The 13,875-nt window shown below is 36.6% G+C and overlaps 1 protein-coding gene across 1 annotated transcript in view; it reads right to left on the bottom strand.

Moving 5' to 3' along the window:
* The window catches only part of AHI1 (Abelson helper integration site 1), a 97,468-nt gene extending 83,601 nt beyond the window's left edge, over positions 1-13,867 (bottom strand). Inside the window, 6 exon segments of the mRNA XM_035899793.1 lie at positions 203-360; positions 934-1,544; positions 8,411-8,532; positions 9,001-9,235; positions 9,660-11,270; positions 12,795-13,867. Coding sequence (XP_035755686.1) covers positions 203-360; positions 934-1,544; positions 8,411-8,532; positions 9,001-9,022 — 913 coding nt within the window. The 5' untranslated portion in view covers positions 9,023-9,235; positions 9,660-11,270; positions 12,795-13,867.
* Positions 13,868-13,875: the final 8 nt, after the last annotated feature.

Genomic DNA, 13,875 nt, shown 5'->3' with positions numbered 1-13,875 from the left:
AAATTAACTTCCTTACAAATTAGCCTCAGAATTGGAAGAACAAAAATACGATTAAGTAACTAAAGAAACATCAGTAGCTTCAATAGCTCAGTCACTTCTGTGTTACTAGTATGAACAAATATTTCTGTAGCAGTGTGAAGAAAGAAAAGAAAAAGAAGACTTGGATAAAGCAGCACACCATTTTAACATTTTGTTGGCAGACCTTGTCTGGTTTTCTTTTTAACCTTCTTTGCTTTCGGTTTCTGTTTTCCCATGCTTTCCTCCAGTTTCTGTCCTTCTGATGTAAACAGGCTTTCCAATGACTGATTTTCATTGCCATCTTCTGCAGGATGATGCTGTAGCTCAGAAAGGGACATTGCACTGCAATGTAATGGATTACCGTCAGCAATTGCATTCTACTGCATCTATAGATACAATTGCTTATTATCATTATTAATCCACTTGAAATTTCCTCTTTAGTTCTGCAACTCATCATCTGTGTATCTTGAAAATTCAAAACAAACCCCCAACATCAGTATCTTGCCTATTTCATTTCTCTCCCCCCTTCCCTTCCCTCTAATTTTCAGATAAGTGCAGAACCGTTCATGTGACTAGAGCTAAGCTAATACTCTTCTGCTGTATCAGGGGCATCACTCATCACTAAAAAGCATGCACAACATTATCTCAAGTTAGTTAAGAGTGACTTCCACAGAAAACAAACATCAGATAGTAACAGAATATTTTTTTAAAAAGGAAAGCAGAATCTGTGAGTTTAATATTAATCTTGACAGCATTTTGAAAAAGTATTTGGTAATGTTTTTTCGTAAGAGAATCATCCAGTTCACCACTTAGAAAACATGTACAGTTTATCAGAAAGCTTCTGCCTATCTTAAAACAAAAAGAAACATTTTGCTTAAGATTCACAGGCACGCGGTATGCAGTTTATCATGGTACCTTGTTTCAGCTTCACTTAAAACTGCTATTTCTTTTTTCTTTTTCTTCTTCTTGCCAACTTCATTGTTCAATACAACTTCATGGCTTTGAACATTGGAGGCAAATTCAGACATCTGTTCTTTAAGTTTCATTCTTATTTTCTTTTTAATTGCATTTGCCTCATCCTCAGCCACATGCAGCTGATAGGCTCGAATTAGCTCTTCTTCCTCTTCTAATTCAGTTACGTTTCTCACTTCAGTCAAGGAATTTTTAATCTTTCTGTCATCTTCTTGATGAGGTACATCTGTTTGTGATTTACTTTTTGTTTTCTTCTTCGGAAAATCATTAATCTTTTTCTCAAAACTCTCCAATTTAGCTTCATATAAATTTTCCTCCTCATTAAATTGTTCTTGTAACAGTGATTTCTTTTTCTTCTTGTTAGACTTTGGTTGCTTGTTCTCCTCTCCACTAACAATATCATTGTTTATTTTCTCTGCAATTGAGGCTTTCTCTCTCAGTTTATTTTTTGTAAATCTGGGACTCTCTTCTTCAGGTTTATATGTGTTGTTTATAATTGCTTCATCATTCACGCTTTCCTTAGCTAGATCAATATTACTTCTAAAGGTGTCAAGCTATAAACAAAAAGAACAAACATACTTGTACTAAAAATTATGTTCCAAGGATAAACATAGTATTTTATGTTATTTCTTTAGCAACATTACACAAAGTAGAATGAAATCAAAGATTAGTTGTTTTCTTGTTTAAAATTAACAAGTGACAGATTGAAAGGCAACAGAAAATTCACACTGAAAAAAAACATTTTGTGTTTGGGCACTTCATCCTCCATTTTGTTTCACTATGTTTTTAAATTACTTTTATGCATATCCAGCAAAAAAACCCCACCAAGTCTACTCTATAAACAGATGCCAGTGCTTTAGACTATGGAAGACTTGAAGACTAGATGCAGCATAAAATCAAGTATTTTCATCCATTTAAAATGCAAGTTAGAGACATGCTTCAGGCTCAGTTGTTTGTAGTCTCTTTTACTGAAAGTTGCTTGCCAAAGTTTGACAATGAAATTATATTAAAAAGTGATAAAACTGAAAAACAGATTTCCATTAAGACTTCTTTTTTTTAAAAAAGTATAAAGTTGAAAAAGAAACCCTGACATTATTCTCAGTAGAATGACAGAGATGATCTAGAGACCAGACCAGTAAAACCAGCCAAGATAAATTTCAGCAAATGCATTTGTCTGTGCACTCCTCCTGCCAATTTTTGGTGTTTTTTAGAAAACACACTGTAAACTTTCCTCCTTCCGTCAGGTTTCTATTCCAGGTTACTAAAAGTTATAATGCCCCATCACTGGTAACATTCAAGGTGAGGTCGGATGGGGCTCTGAGCAACCTGATCCAGTTGAAGATGTCCCTACTCATTGCAGGGGGGTTGGCCTCTGAAGGTCCCTTCCAACCCAAACTATTCTATGATAATTCCAAACACCACAGCAAGTAACTAAGGCTTAATTCTGTAAGGAGCTTGACGCACAGATCTCTTTCTCTTGATGGAACTTCTATAAAGTTGCTGAGGTTCATTTACTCTGTTGTCTTACATAAAACTCTCTGGATTCTCCACATGAAACATTAGAAAGGACTTTAAAACGCAAAGAAAGCAAATAAAAAAAGTTGGAGAAAACTAAGTATCTGCACTTTTCTTTTCTTTACAAGACCATATTCCTCCCTGAACAAACACAGACATCTTCCCCCTTCTAGCTAGGATACTTCTCCCAGATACAGAATCATGTTTGTCTGGAAAATTCTATAAAGAGACAATACGTGTAATAAGCGATCACCAAAATGTACACGCTTCTAAGAAGAAAAAAAAAAAAGAAGAGAATGAAGTTGCAACAGCAATCATGCTTTGGAAGATGTATCCTGACTTAAAAATGCCCACCTGAGAGAATAATATCCCATGACTAGAAAGAAGAGAGCAATCAATGTGCAAGTCCATGTTGTATGCCCGCAATTATGTGAGCCTGCAAACCTTCATCACTGCCTTGTTTAATTCACATTTGACTTTTGAAGAGAGAACATGGACAGCAAGGAAAGTGCAAGTACTGAAGAAGTAGAAGGGAGGAAAAAGAAAGGAAAGTTTGAAGTACATGAGTAAAAACACAGAAGAGGAAAGAAAACCCAGGAAATTTATTATTTGTACAGGAAAATTGTCAAATAAACGTAGTGCAACAAAAAAAAAATACACCAAGACAAAGTTTAACACAGAAATAAAAGCCCATGTCTGAAACTAGAGACAAAACTTAAAAATGCACTAGACTTACTAACACTACTTATCAAACAACACTGTCTAAAAAAGTATGAATTAAAAAAGAAAGCATCTAGAATTTCATGCAAGTATGCTTATCTAATACATCAGAAAAATCTAAAGCCATTCATACATCTTTTCAGTAGGTAACTTTATTTTTAGCATCCCATGTCTAAAAATAGTTTAAATTATCTCAGTATCAAATCACAAAAAAAGACCTGCCTTTGTACCTTCATCTTTTACTTGCTTAAATAGACCAGTAACATCCTCTCTATGAAGTCAGTGATTTAAGAGGATGTGGAAGATTTCATATAAATAACTTGAAATACAGAGCAGAGGAAGGGAAATTTAAAAAAAAATTAAGCAACAGCTTTGTATAAACTAAAACAACACAATAATGCTTTCTAATAGATTGTCCACTTCCTTATCTGCATTTCTACAAATAGCTTTAACTGTGGGGTATAAGGAATGAAGGTTAAAACACACTGGCAATTAAGACCCACCTGTGACCAAGCTAAGGTCATGCTGATTTTCGCCTTTGATAGAACATTAATCCAGCAAGGCTAAGAAGTAGAATTCTTTCAGAAGTCCTGAACAAAAAAGCCCTCATCTTTGACATGTTCAAGGGCTTCTAAAATAACTCAGATACTCAAGAATCATTTCCTCAAAGAAACCTAGCTGTTGCAAAAACTTGAAATACTTACTAAAACTTGTTACTTATTTTGCCTACAAACACACACATATATCCACAAAAATGTGTCATGAATAGTAGCAGCACACACTTAATTATAGCAAATTAGTCACAGAAAAAAAAAAAGGAATATCCTCATAATGAAATAAAAAGCTATTTCAAATGACAGCAAATTCCAGGAACATTAATGGATACTGCAGGCAGCACAAAGCTGCTTCAGCAGTTCAAACGCAAATTCCTCACATACATAGCCTGTATGATCTTAACTCAGGCCACTTTTTCCATGTGTTGTAATTACTTGATGTAATTAAACCAACAGGAAAGATGGGAAGGAGTCAGAAAATGATAAAGTAGAAGCCAAGAGGTTCATAAACCCCATCAGATTAGGTCTCAGGTAGAGGCAGGGACACTGGCATGGATTCCCTATCTGAAATGCAGGACAGAGATCAACTAAAAGCAATCGTATATAAACACACTTGAAATGAGTTAGAAAAAGCAGTTCGTCTGGAAAAGCAGCTCAGAGGCTAGGCCTGTCTCTGGAGTAATTCCAGAAGGTTGCTGACCTGAACCTGACCTCCTCAGCTTAAAGCAAAGAACAAATGAGAACGTTTTTTTCCAAAACAGCTCCATGGCCACATTACACCACCAGGGCAGAGGAAGCACTCTTCTCTGAGAGCAGACCTACTTGCGCTACTGGCTTGATAGGAGCGAGAGATGGGTGCCAGCCAAGATGCACGCAGGTGGGCTGACACACAAGGCTCATACCACAAGGAGCCAACCCCAGGTCACGTCACTTGCCATTCATGTTCCAGAGCTGACAGCAGGGACAATGCCCAATAATTGTACTCCTTTTTAAAAAAGCTTCTCAAATACACGTGAGTGGAACCTGGAAATACATCAAGTGATTTTGCCCAGGTTATCTGGAAATTCAGGTAACTAGATATACAGAGGTACCTGAACTTCTTCCCATAATACATGCACACCTTGAAAAAGTACGACTGGACATTGCCAGCCCACCGAGAGGCTGATATGTATTGGATGTAAAATACCATTTTACTCATAAATTAATTGGTAATTAACATATTTGTGATGCTGGCTAGTTGGGTGGGGTTTTTTAAAAAAATTGAATGCACTAGGGAGCCAATTTTACTGTCATTGCTCATATAAGACTACAAAACATAGACACTCAAAGCTAGAAGAACTCATTTACAGATAGGATAGGATTGGAGAAGTTTCACCAAATTATAACAGAAAACACTGAGAAAATATGTAGGTCAAGTGTATAGTCAATTACTAGCAGTTCTCCTATTTCAAATATAAGAAACAAAGTGCTAAAAAATAGTGAAAATCTCAACAATTACGCAGTGCCTGTCAGCTTATGGAAAAAAAACCAATGGGCTATGAAACAGACCCTGGGAAAATTCTACAACCTCAAAGCTCCATAGGTTGTTTTACATCTAAGACAGAATCTAAAGTACTGAATTAGGCAGAAGAAACCTGTAAAATATCCACCTTACCCAAAAGAATACAAAAATTTTCAAGCCTGGAGATAGACTCCCATTACCTGTGCCCTCATGAAACTCCAGACTCCAACCTGTCATCCAGGGCCTTATGAAGAAAGGGAAGAACAGACTCAGTGAGATAGTAAAAAGCTTTAAATAGATAAATCTGAGTCCTGCCTTAAATACAAAACCTTGGTTATGGTGTGCCCATCCCAATATTGTAAGATGGTCAGACTACAGTCTAGGGAAGAAATTCTAACCTCCATAAAGGGATCTTGCTTTTCACCTGGTAGAAAACTTCACTGACGTTTTCTGAGTTAAACATCTTTTCTACTATGAAATTTAGATTGAACCAAACAAACTCAACTGTTTTCACACTGACTTTAGACAAATTAATCTATCTGGGCAAAATAGTCTGGGCATTGCCTAGTTTGAGGCTTTCCTCATTCTAACAACTTGTAATATGAGGCACAACAGGTGAAAAATATGATGACTGTTAGCCCTGGAAGGGATACTAGCAAATTCACTTTCTAACTGCTTATTTTTTCAGCCATGCCTTCAGGCTGCATATCCACTGCACCTGTGGCTTTTGAACAACAAAGCAGACCTTTCACATCAGCCACCACCGATACCTATCTCCATTACAAGCCCCTCCTCCCTATCAGTTGTGACTTCAAACTCATCCTGCCCTATTGACATCACCCTTTCCTCTTCCAGTCAGGCTGCTTCCCTTCCCTCCAGGCAATGGGCACACAGAGCGGAACAAGCGAGCTCCTAGCCCTCATTTCTCTCGTTTGAAGTCACAGCAATCTCCTGTAGCTCCAGAACTCCGGTTTCAAGGAAACAGTAGACTATGGTGGAAAAGGTTTTACTAATCTAAGAAAGGCTAGGTTCAGTAAAGACAAAAGAAAGAAGCAGACTGGAACACTTCCAATGGAAATACGCTCTCAGTCATGACCTGTTTCTGATCAAACCTGGGAGACCATTTATGGCAAGTGCGTGACAAAGACAACCATCACTGATGAATTTCACATTATTTCAAGACATGTGAAACTCTATACAGTTAAATTATATAAAACGAAGAAAACTGGAACAAAACCAGCCAATCTCCTCCATCTACCTCCTTCTTCCCTCCCACACATATTTATTGCTTACAAAGAAATGACTGGTTATTTGCTGAAGCTTTTACAGAAATTTCTACTTGAATGCAAGCAGTATGGAAAATACCAACCTGAACTCTTGCAGCTTTGCCAAACTTGAAGGAAATATTCAAAATGGTCAGTATTAGGTTTCAATACACATTCTCCTCAGATTTTTAGGTTTTTTAGTGCTTTGATTGGTAAAAATCTTTAAACTCAACAAAACCGTAAAGTTAGGCTTCCATACTGATACTAAAAATGCTTCTTAATTTGTGTGTATACCGTTAGCTTTTGATGCAGTTCAGTGATTTTAAGTTTTTCTAGCTAACTCCAAAGCACTAGCGTTTTACATCAGAGACTTCTGGAATGGAAACTCATTTTAAAACCGAAGTAAGCTTAAAATATTTGTGAGTAATATGTAGTTGCATATGTAGATACAATTATGTGCTCAAAAATACTTATATACACTTATGAAGTACAGATTTTAAAATTCACATTTCATCAAAAAAGTAAACCTAGCCAAGGAAGAATTTAGTCTTGTATTCACACATATGCCAGTAAAAAAAAGGAAAACACCCACCCTCTAACTCTTCTATGCTGAATTTTAGACATCATGTTGATCCTTCGTATAGACTATTGACCAAATACTACATACTTCAAGGAATGCAAAATAAAAAAAAATCCCCACAAATATCAACTTCCAATTGTCAATCTAAAGACAAAATTATGTTTCAACATAACTATACTCAGTTTAATTTAACTATTCCAAATATATGTAACAAATACATGTAACATTCTGATACTCTATAAAATACCACTCCTGTGTCTTAAATGAGTATTAATGAATGAACATTCACTTCCAGCATCTGGTATGGATGCAGCTGTAAGAAAAGAGACTGAAAATATAAAACCTAACAGGAGGAAAATAAACCCCCAGAACATTTGTCTTTTAAGCAAATTGCTTTATTTTGAAATTCCGAACCTCCTAGGTCAATAATTGGTATATACAGAACTCAAATTAAACATTTATTCTTCCCTTGAGGAAAAAAGCTACAACATGAACTCAGAGTAATCTCTGAGGCTCTTTTAATGAGATATATGCCATAAACAAAAAGGTCATCTAACCGTAAGGTCACGTTGATAAGACTCATTCCTAATCCGCAATTCAGATCTTTAAAACAAATCTTTATACATGTGTTCTGCCTAACTAGACACATAAACATGGGACTGCTCAAACACAAAGCTCAGTACAAGCAGAAATATGCTGATTACAGAGATCAAATTGAAAAAAAACTTTCAAATGTTGTTTAATATTGTTTGTAGCTTCTTATTCTTATACCAGTAATTTTTAGGAAATAGAATAAAGTTAATGATTGTCTCTAATATTATTATAAATTCTCATCAGTTCTCAATTCAGATGTACTACAGATGTACCTGTATTACACACATGTAGTACTCTCAAAATTAAATACTTTTACAGCCACAATTCTACTAGCCCATCACTCAAACTCCCACTAAAGCCAAAACTGAACTTAAAACTTTTCTGAAAAAGGTAAATGGAAAAAAAGTACTGACAGACTTTAAATGAGTGCATGCCTGCGTATGCCATTTTCTTTTACCAGTATTATATTCTATATAATCTTGGCATACCTCCAAATTACAATGATGCATTGCTGGTACACAAACAACAAATAAAAGCTACATCAAAACCAAAGAATATGTGCAGAAATATGTTTTATACTTCTTTTTTTTTTAAATGCCTACATACCCTTTCTACAATACATTTTCCTGATCTTTTTTCCATTAAGGAAGGCAACTTCCCATTAAGGAAGCCTGCACAAGTTTGAACTCACCACAATATCCTCTTGAGTGTGAAACTTCTTTTTCTTTGATTTCTTTGCGTCTGTTAGGCCAGCATGACGTCTGAAGATTTCCTCAAAGCGGACTTTGGTTTTTGCCTTTGCCTCACTTTCAACTGCAAAAAGAAATCTAGAGCGTGATTCACTAGCTCAATAATCACCATTGCTAAAAAAGTGCAAAATCACACTTTAAAATTGCAAAGGACAAGAATGATTTTATCAGGGAAAGTTTACCAAGAAATTTGTTTAGTATCCAGTTAAGATATGGCCTCAAGTTGCACCAGGGCAGGTTTAGGTTAGACATTAGGAAAAATTTTTTCAATGGAAGGGCTGTTAAGCATTGGAACAGGCTGCCCAGTGAAGTGGTCGAGTCCCCATCCCTGGAGGTATTTAAAGATGGGTAGATGAGGTGCTTAGGGACATGGTTTAGTGGTGGGACGGCAGGGTTAGGTTAACGGTTAGACTTGATGATCTTAGGAGTCTTTTCCAACTTAAACGACTCTATGATTTTAAGAATTTCCACTGACAACATAAACCACACAAGGACAACTTAGCAGCACTGTACAAAAACACCAGGCTATTACTTGCTGCTGAAGTCAGCACCATGTACTCTGTTTCCTGAAGAAAGCACATTTTGAAGAGCACGTACATCAGGATCAGCACAAAACTTGGGCCAGCCAGAGCAGAGGACAGAGTATTGCCCTCACTGTTTATGAACGGTAGCACACTGATAACAGAGGTGACACACTGTCTCCAGGAGAAGCAGCAGCCCTGGGTTCTTACTGAGTCTTGGAACCCTGAAGAGCACCACCCTGAGACCTGTAAGAGGCAGGAGCGTGCACAGATTTGAAATCAGCTGGAGCTGAGAGCCTCTGCCTTCCTGTGAATCACAATACTGCTATCAGCAGCATTTCAATCCTTGAAGCAGTAGGTGTTCTAAGCCCCCCGCCCCGAGGTAATGCTTAATTTGTAGCTAAAAAGTTAAAAATGCAATATGGCACACCACTGAAAAACGATGTTGAATCTATTTACCATTGTAATTTTTACAAAAGCCCCTGAATTTAAAATAAAAAAAAAATTAAAAAAACCCAAATAACCAACACTTCGAAAATCATCTATCAACATGAACTCAAAAAGGAACCAATGCAGCGCTGAAAACTTATAGACAGAAGTAACTCCTATCATTTGCATCTAGTTCTGACTACAAAACATGTATTGGAAATCAAACACAAAGTATTTTTACCTGCTGGCATTTTCAGTCCTTAGTTAGAAGTGGCTCAACACACCAGCTGCTTCTTCCTCAGAATTCACCATTCTATTTAAAATAATTAACAAGTTTCATTAACATAACCGGTCCATAGACTTTAAGCTAACAATTGAATGCATGCTATTTAATATCAAGTATGAGTACAGGTCTTTGAGGGAAATATTTCTTTCTAGACTATTTGTCTATATTATTAGAAGTTCTCTGCCATCAGATCTCAGCTCAGGATTCTCAGCATCTGATACTTGTTATTTCAGAGTAAATAAAACCCAACACTACAGCAGTTTAATTGGTATATATTTCTGGGCATTAGTCAAATACTTCAGTACTGTAGTTCTCCAGTCTCCTAAAAAAAAAACCCCTATAGTTTATTTAAATAACAGTGACTCACAAAGCCATTTATATTGAAAGTCTTTCTAATCAGGTTCCTATGCTGACAGCATCATCAAGGAAGGCACATTGTAGCCAGCCGATAGCTTTCAATGCAAAGATTCATATCTGCCAGCAAATCTAACTTTATTACCAATCCCTAAATATTTATGTTTACATAAAGCATTTGTATTTTACATAAAGCAGATAAGCAATTACATGAAACTCATTTCTCTAAAGAAGTGTTAGGCCCTCCTGGTTGTGGAAAAAAGCCTACAAATGCAACCCAAACAAAGCTTGAAGGCAAATAAAAATATTACAGAGCTTTATCTTTTCATCAAGAAAATTCAGAATGTTCTACAAAAAACTTGAATACAAAAAGCAGTTTTGTAAACAGTGGAACTAATGAAACCCAGCCTTCTATGAATGTGTTATGTTCCCCTCTACCTTCCACACAATGAAATAGCCTACCTATCTCCCCGGCAGCCTACTGGGCAATATCTCCAAGTTCTCCCCAGGTAACACTTTCTGTTAGGCACCAGTAGCTCACATTCACCGGGCACCCAGACTACATCTATCCTAATAAATTCAGATTTAGCATTAAACGCTGCCAGGCTATATGGCTGCATTACCCTTGGCACCATACCATACCGATCCATACTGCCTAACACTCACCCAAGCAATTTCTGGGTACAGTTTAGGAGTTAGTATGGACTATAAAGAGACAGTCTCCTTGCGGCCACTCTGACTTGGGGCTAAGAGTTTTAAAGTATTAAGAGTATTAAAGTGGGCCAAACATACCACTTGGCCTCAAGACTAAAGGTCACTCCTGGACACACGTATCTTACCAGTATAGGAAAGAGATGAGGCTACACTTAGATCCCCAAGTATTGGCATTACCGAACCCTCAGATCCCTCTCATCTCTCTTTCACAGTGTTATTTGCTTCTTCGCTGTCCCCCACAGGACAAGTACTTTCAGGTCACTTCACATTTGTCACTTACAATAGTTTGGTCTGCTGACTAGCTAAACCAAACCAAATTAAGAAAAAAAAAAAAAAAAAAGGCAAAAGTGTTAGGGTTGGTTTGGGATTATAGAAGTGTTGATTAGTCAGCTGCCAGGTGTCATTAGTTTATTTCATATATTAAGCAAAATATTTATACTCAGTATCCAACAGTCTAAGGATGTTTGAAATGAGCCAGGATGACCAGAAGGGACTTCGCTGGAAGAAAAAAAAAATAATTTTGTTCTACAATATGCTTCATCATGTCACTGACAAGGTAGCAATATTTTCACTAACTAAAATATGTTTTGACTCGTAAAGCAAAACTTTACTGTCACAACTAAAACAGCAACAGTTAAAATTAACACTTCTTACAAGAAATGAAAACAGAAAATACTACTGAAAAATAAACCTGCTTTTGCAAATTATACTTAGTTATAATAAAAGGCCATTTTAAACGTACTGCAGTGATTAAGTGCTGCTTTTCAAGTAGTCAACTCACAATCGGCTAGAAAATACTTATGATTTGAAAGAGCAGAAAACTAAAGATAGTTGTAAAATACAGCAGATTTATCACTTTAATCATTCACTGAAGATTGCAAGAGCATGGAAAAGTCTCTTATGATTAGCTGAGTGATTTTAACCACCTGTCAGAAAAACTAATTAACAAACAACAAATGAAATGCTGAAGTGCTCTTAAATTTAAAACAAAAAATATGAGAGACCATATAGAATACAACAGAAAAATAAGTAAAGTGCTTACCTGTTCCCAAGTACTGAAATAATTTTGCAGTCAATGGTTAAATAAATCACACCGCAAACGAACTGCAGGTAAATTAATTTTGCAGATACTTTTGCTTATAACAGAACAAACACCTTTCCAAAGGCTAGGCTCACCTCATGTCTACCAGCACTGTGCATAAAATGCATAGATTTGCACAATTCACCAGTGAGCGTATCATTTTCTGTTTACGTCTATTCAGTAGAAGTCTATCCCCTTGCGGCAACAAAATTAAGAGACAGAAGTCCTCTAATGATAGTGCTATTATTTTAGATGAATTTCCAATTTAGAATTACATGACCTTTGACATGGTACATTAGAGCAACTATTAGACTCGTGTAAATATAGACCATTAATCAAGAAGGGTAAGAACAAGGCCATTTACTCAGTATATAATCTCACCTTAAAACAGGAGAGATTTAATCTTACATCAAAGTTCAGCAACCACAGTGCCCCAATCTGAATAAACTAAGCTATCATTAAGATTAATTGTGTAAAATGCATTCTTGCCTGATCAAATCCAATCTCTTCCATGTTAGTTAATATAAAGCAATCCAGGAATAACAAAAATACATACTTGGAACAGTGGCGTATTCCACCCATCCGGAATAACCAGGAAAAGAAAATCATCAAGCCCAAACTTCCAAGAATTATTATATGCCTTCCTGAAAATCACCTAATTTGCTCTCCTCTAACATTCCATCTGTATTTATAGATGTGATTCTACATTACATTGTTGCTCTTTTCACCATATTTTACAATACCCACCGAGTTGCTATATCCTGCAGCCATAATATAGGAATTCTCTACACAAAACATGCCACAAAGCCCAATATTTACAAAAAAACCACTTTACTGATCACTAAAAGAAAATAATTAAAAAAAAAAAATCAAACCTATACTATAATGGAGTGGAACATACAGAATCTGTACTACACAGTGGGAAGTGACAAATTTCCTACCTCATTAGGACCACTGAAAGGATCATTGAGGAAACTGACTTGACAAAATGTAATTGCACACTTCAGGGTTTTTGCAAACTAAACCACTCGTTTTTCTTTTACCGCAAAAAGTGAATGTAATCTTCAGTGGCTGAAAATAAGTAGAACATGAAGCATTGTTGACTTCTCATCTTTTAGATTAAATCAGTCATCGCAGCGGGAAATCTTGGGGTTTATTAGTAGGTTTCTAATTCAGCTATCTGTAGGTATCACTACTTCGAGACCTGAAAAATCTTTAACTCAGAATCATACAGCAAAATAACACCGAGTTGAATCTGTTCCTCTTCACTAATGATACATGGGACATCAAAACCCAACTTGGTTTTATTAATGAAAATTCAGTATTCTAAGTCCAGAAAACCGACAGCTTTATTATTACCCTATAAATACCTATGCACCTGCATATCAAATAAACACTACTAAACGTGCAGTAGCTTTCTACCAGTTTAGATGCATCTGTAAAAACCTTGTGTTCACACCAATTTAAAAGGATGTTTAAAAAAAGCTGGTGCCAGCCATCTGAGTTTTCTAATAGCAATGTATCAAAAAGCTTTAGCTTCAGAGTAACGGACCTTTTTTTCCCCAGATTTGGCACCTTTTGTTGGTCAGGTTGAAAACAGTCTCTGTCTGCCCTGATGGCGAAACTATGGACTTCAGTTCTGTATAAGGAAACACGGCTGACTTTTATTGTTTAACACATTTCAGGTCTGCCTTATCTTGGGATCATCATCAGGGAAACGGGTTCTCATCAGGAGATCACCCTAAGTATTTTAACATCCAAAGTGGCGTTTTGCTTTGCGTAGAGGTAATAATGGGAAACAACAGATATACAAGGGAACGCTCCCAACACACACTGCAACTGCACTAATCGATGGGGCTAATTGCATTTAATGTGCAGATGCACGCTCCTCATGCGAGGGAGGCATCGCTGCTTTGGGGTTAACATGTCAGGCATGGAGAAGCACTCTGATTTCCACGTGCCATGGGGCATAAATTGACCATGCAACCACACCTGAGCAAACTACAACGCTTGTACGGGGCG

Source organism: Egretta garzetta, unplaced genomic scaffold, assembly GCF_000687185.1.
Source record: "Egretta garzetta isolate BGI_Z169 unplaced genomic scaffold, ASM68718v1 scaffold397, whole genome shotgun sequence".
Lineage (NCBI taxonomy): Eukaryota > Metazoa > Chordata > Aves > Pelecaniformes > Ardeidae > Egretta > Egretta garzetta.
This window is presented reverse-complemented; position numbering and strand designations above follow the sequence as displayed.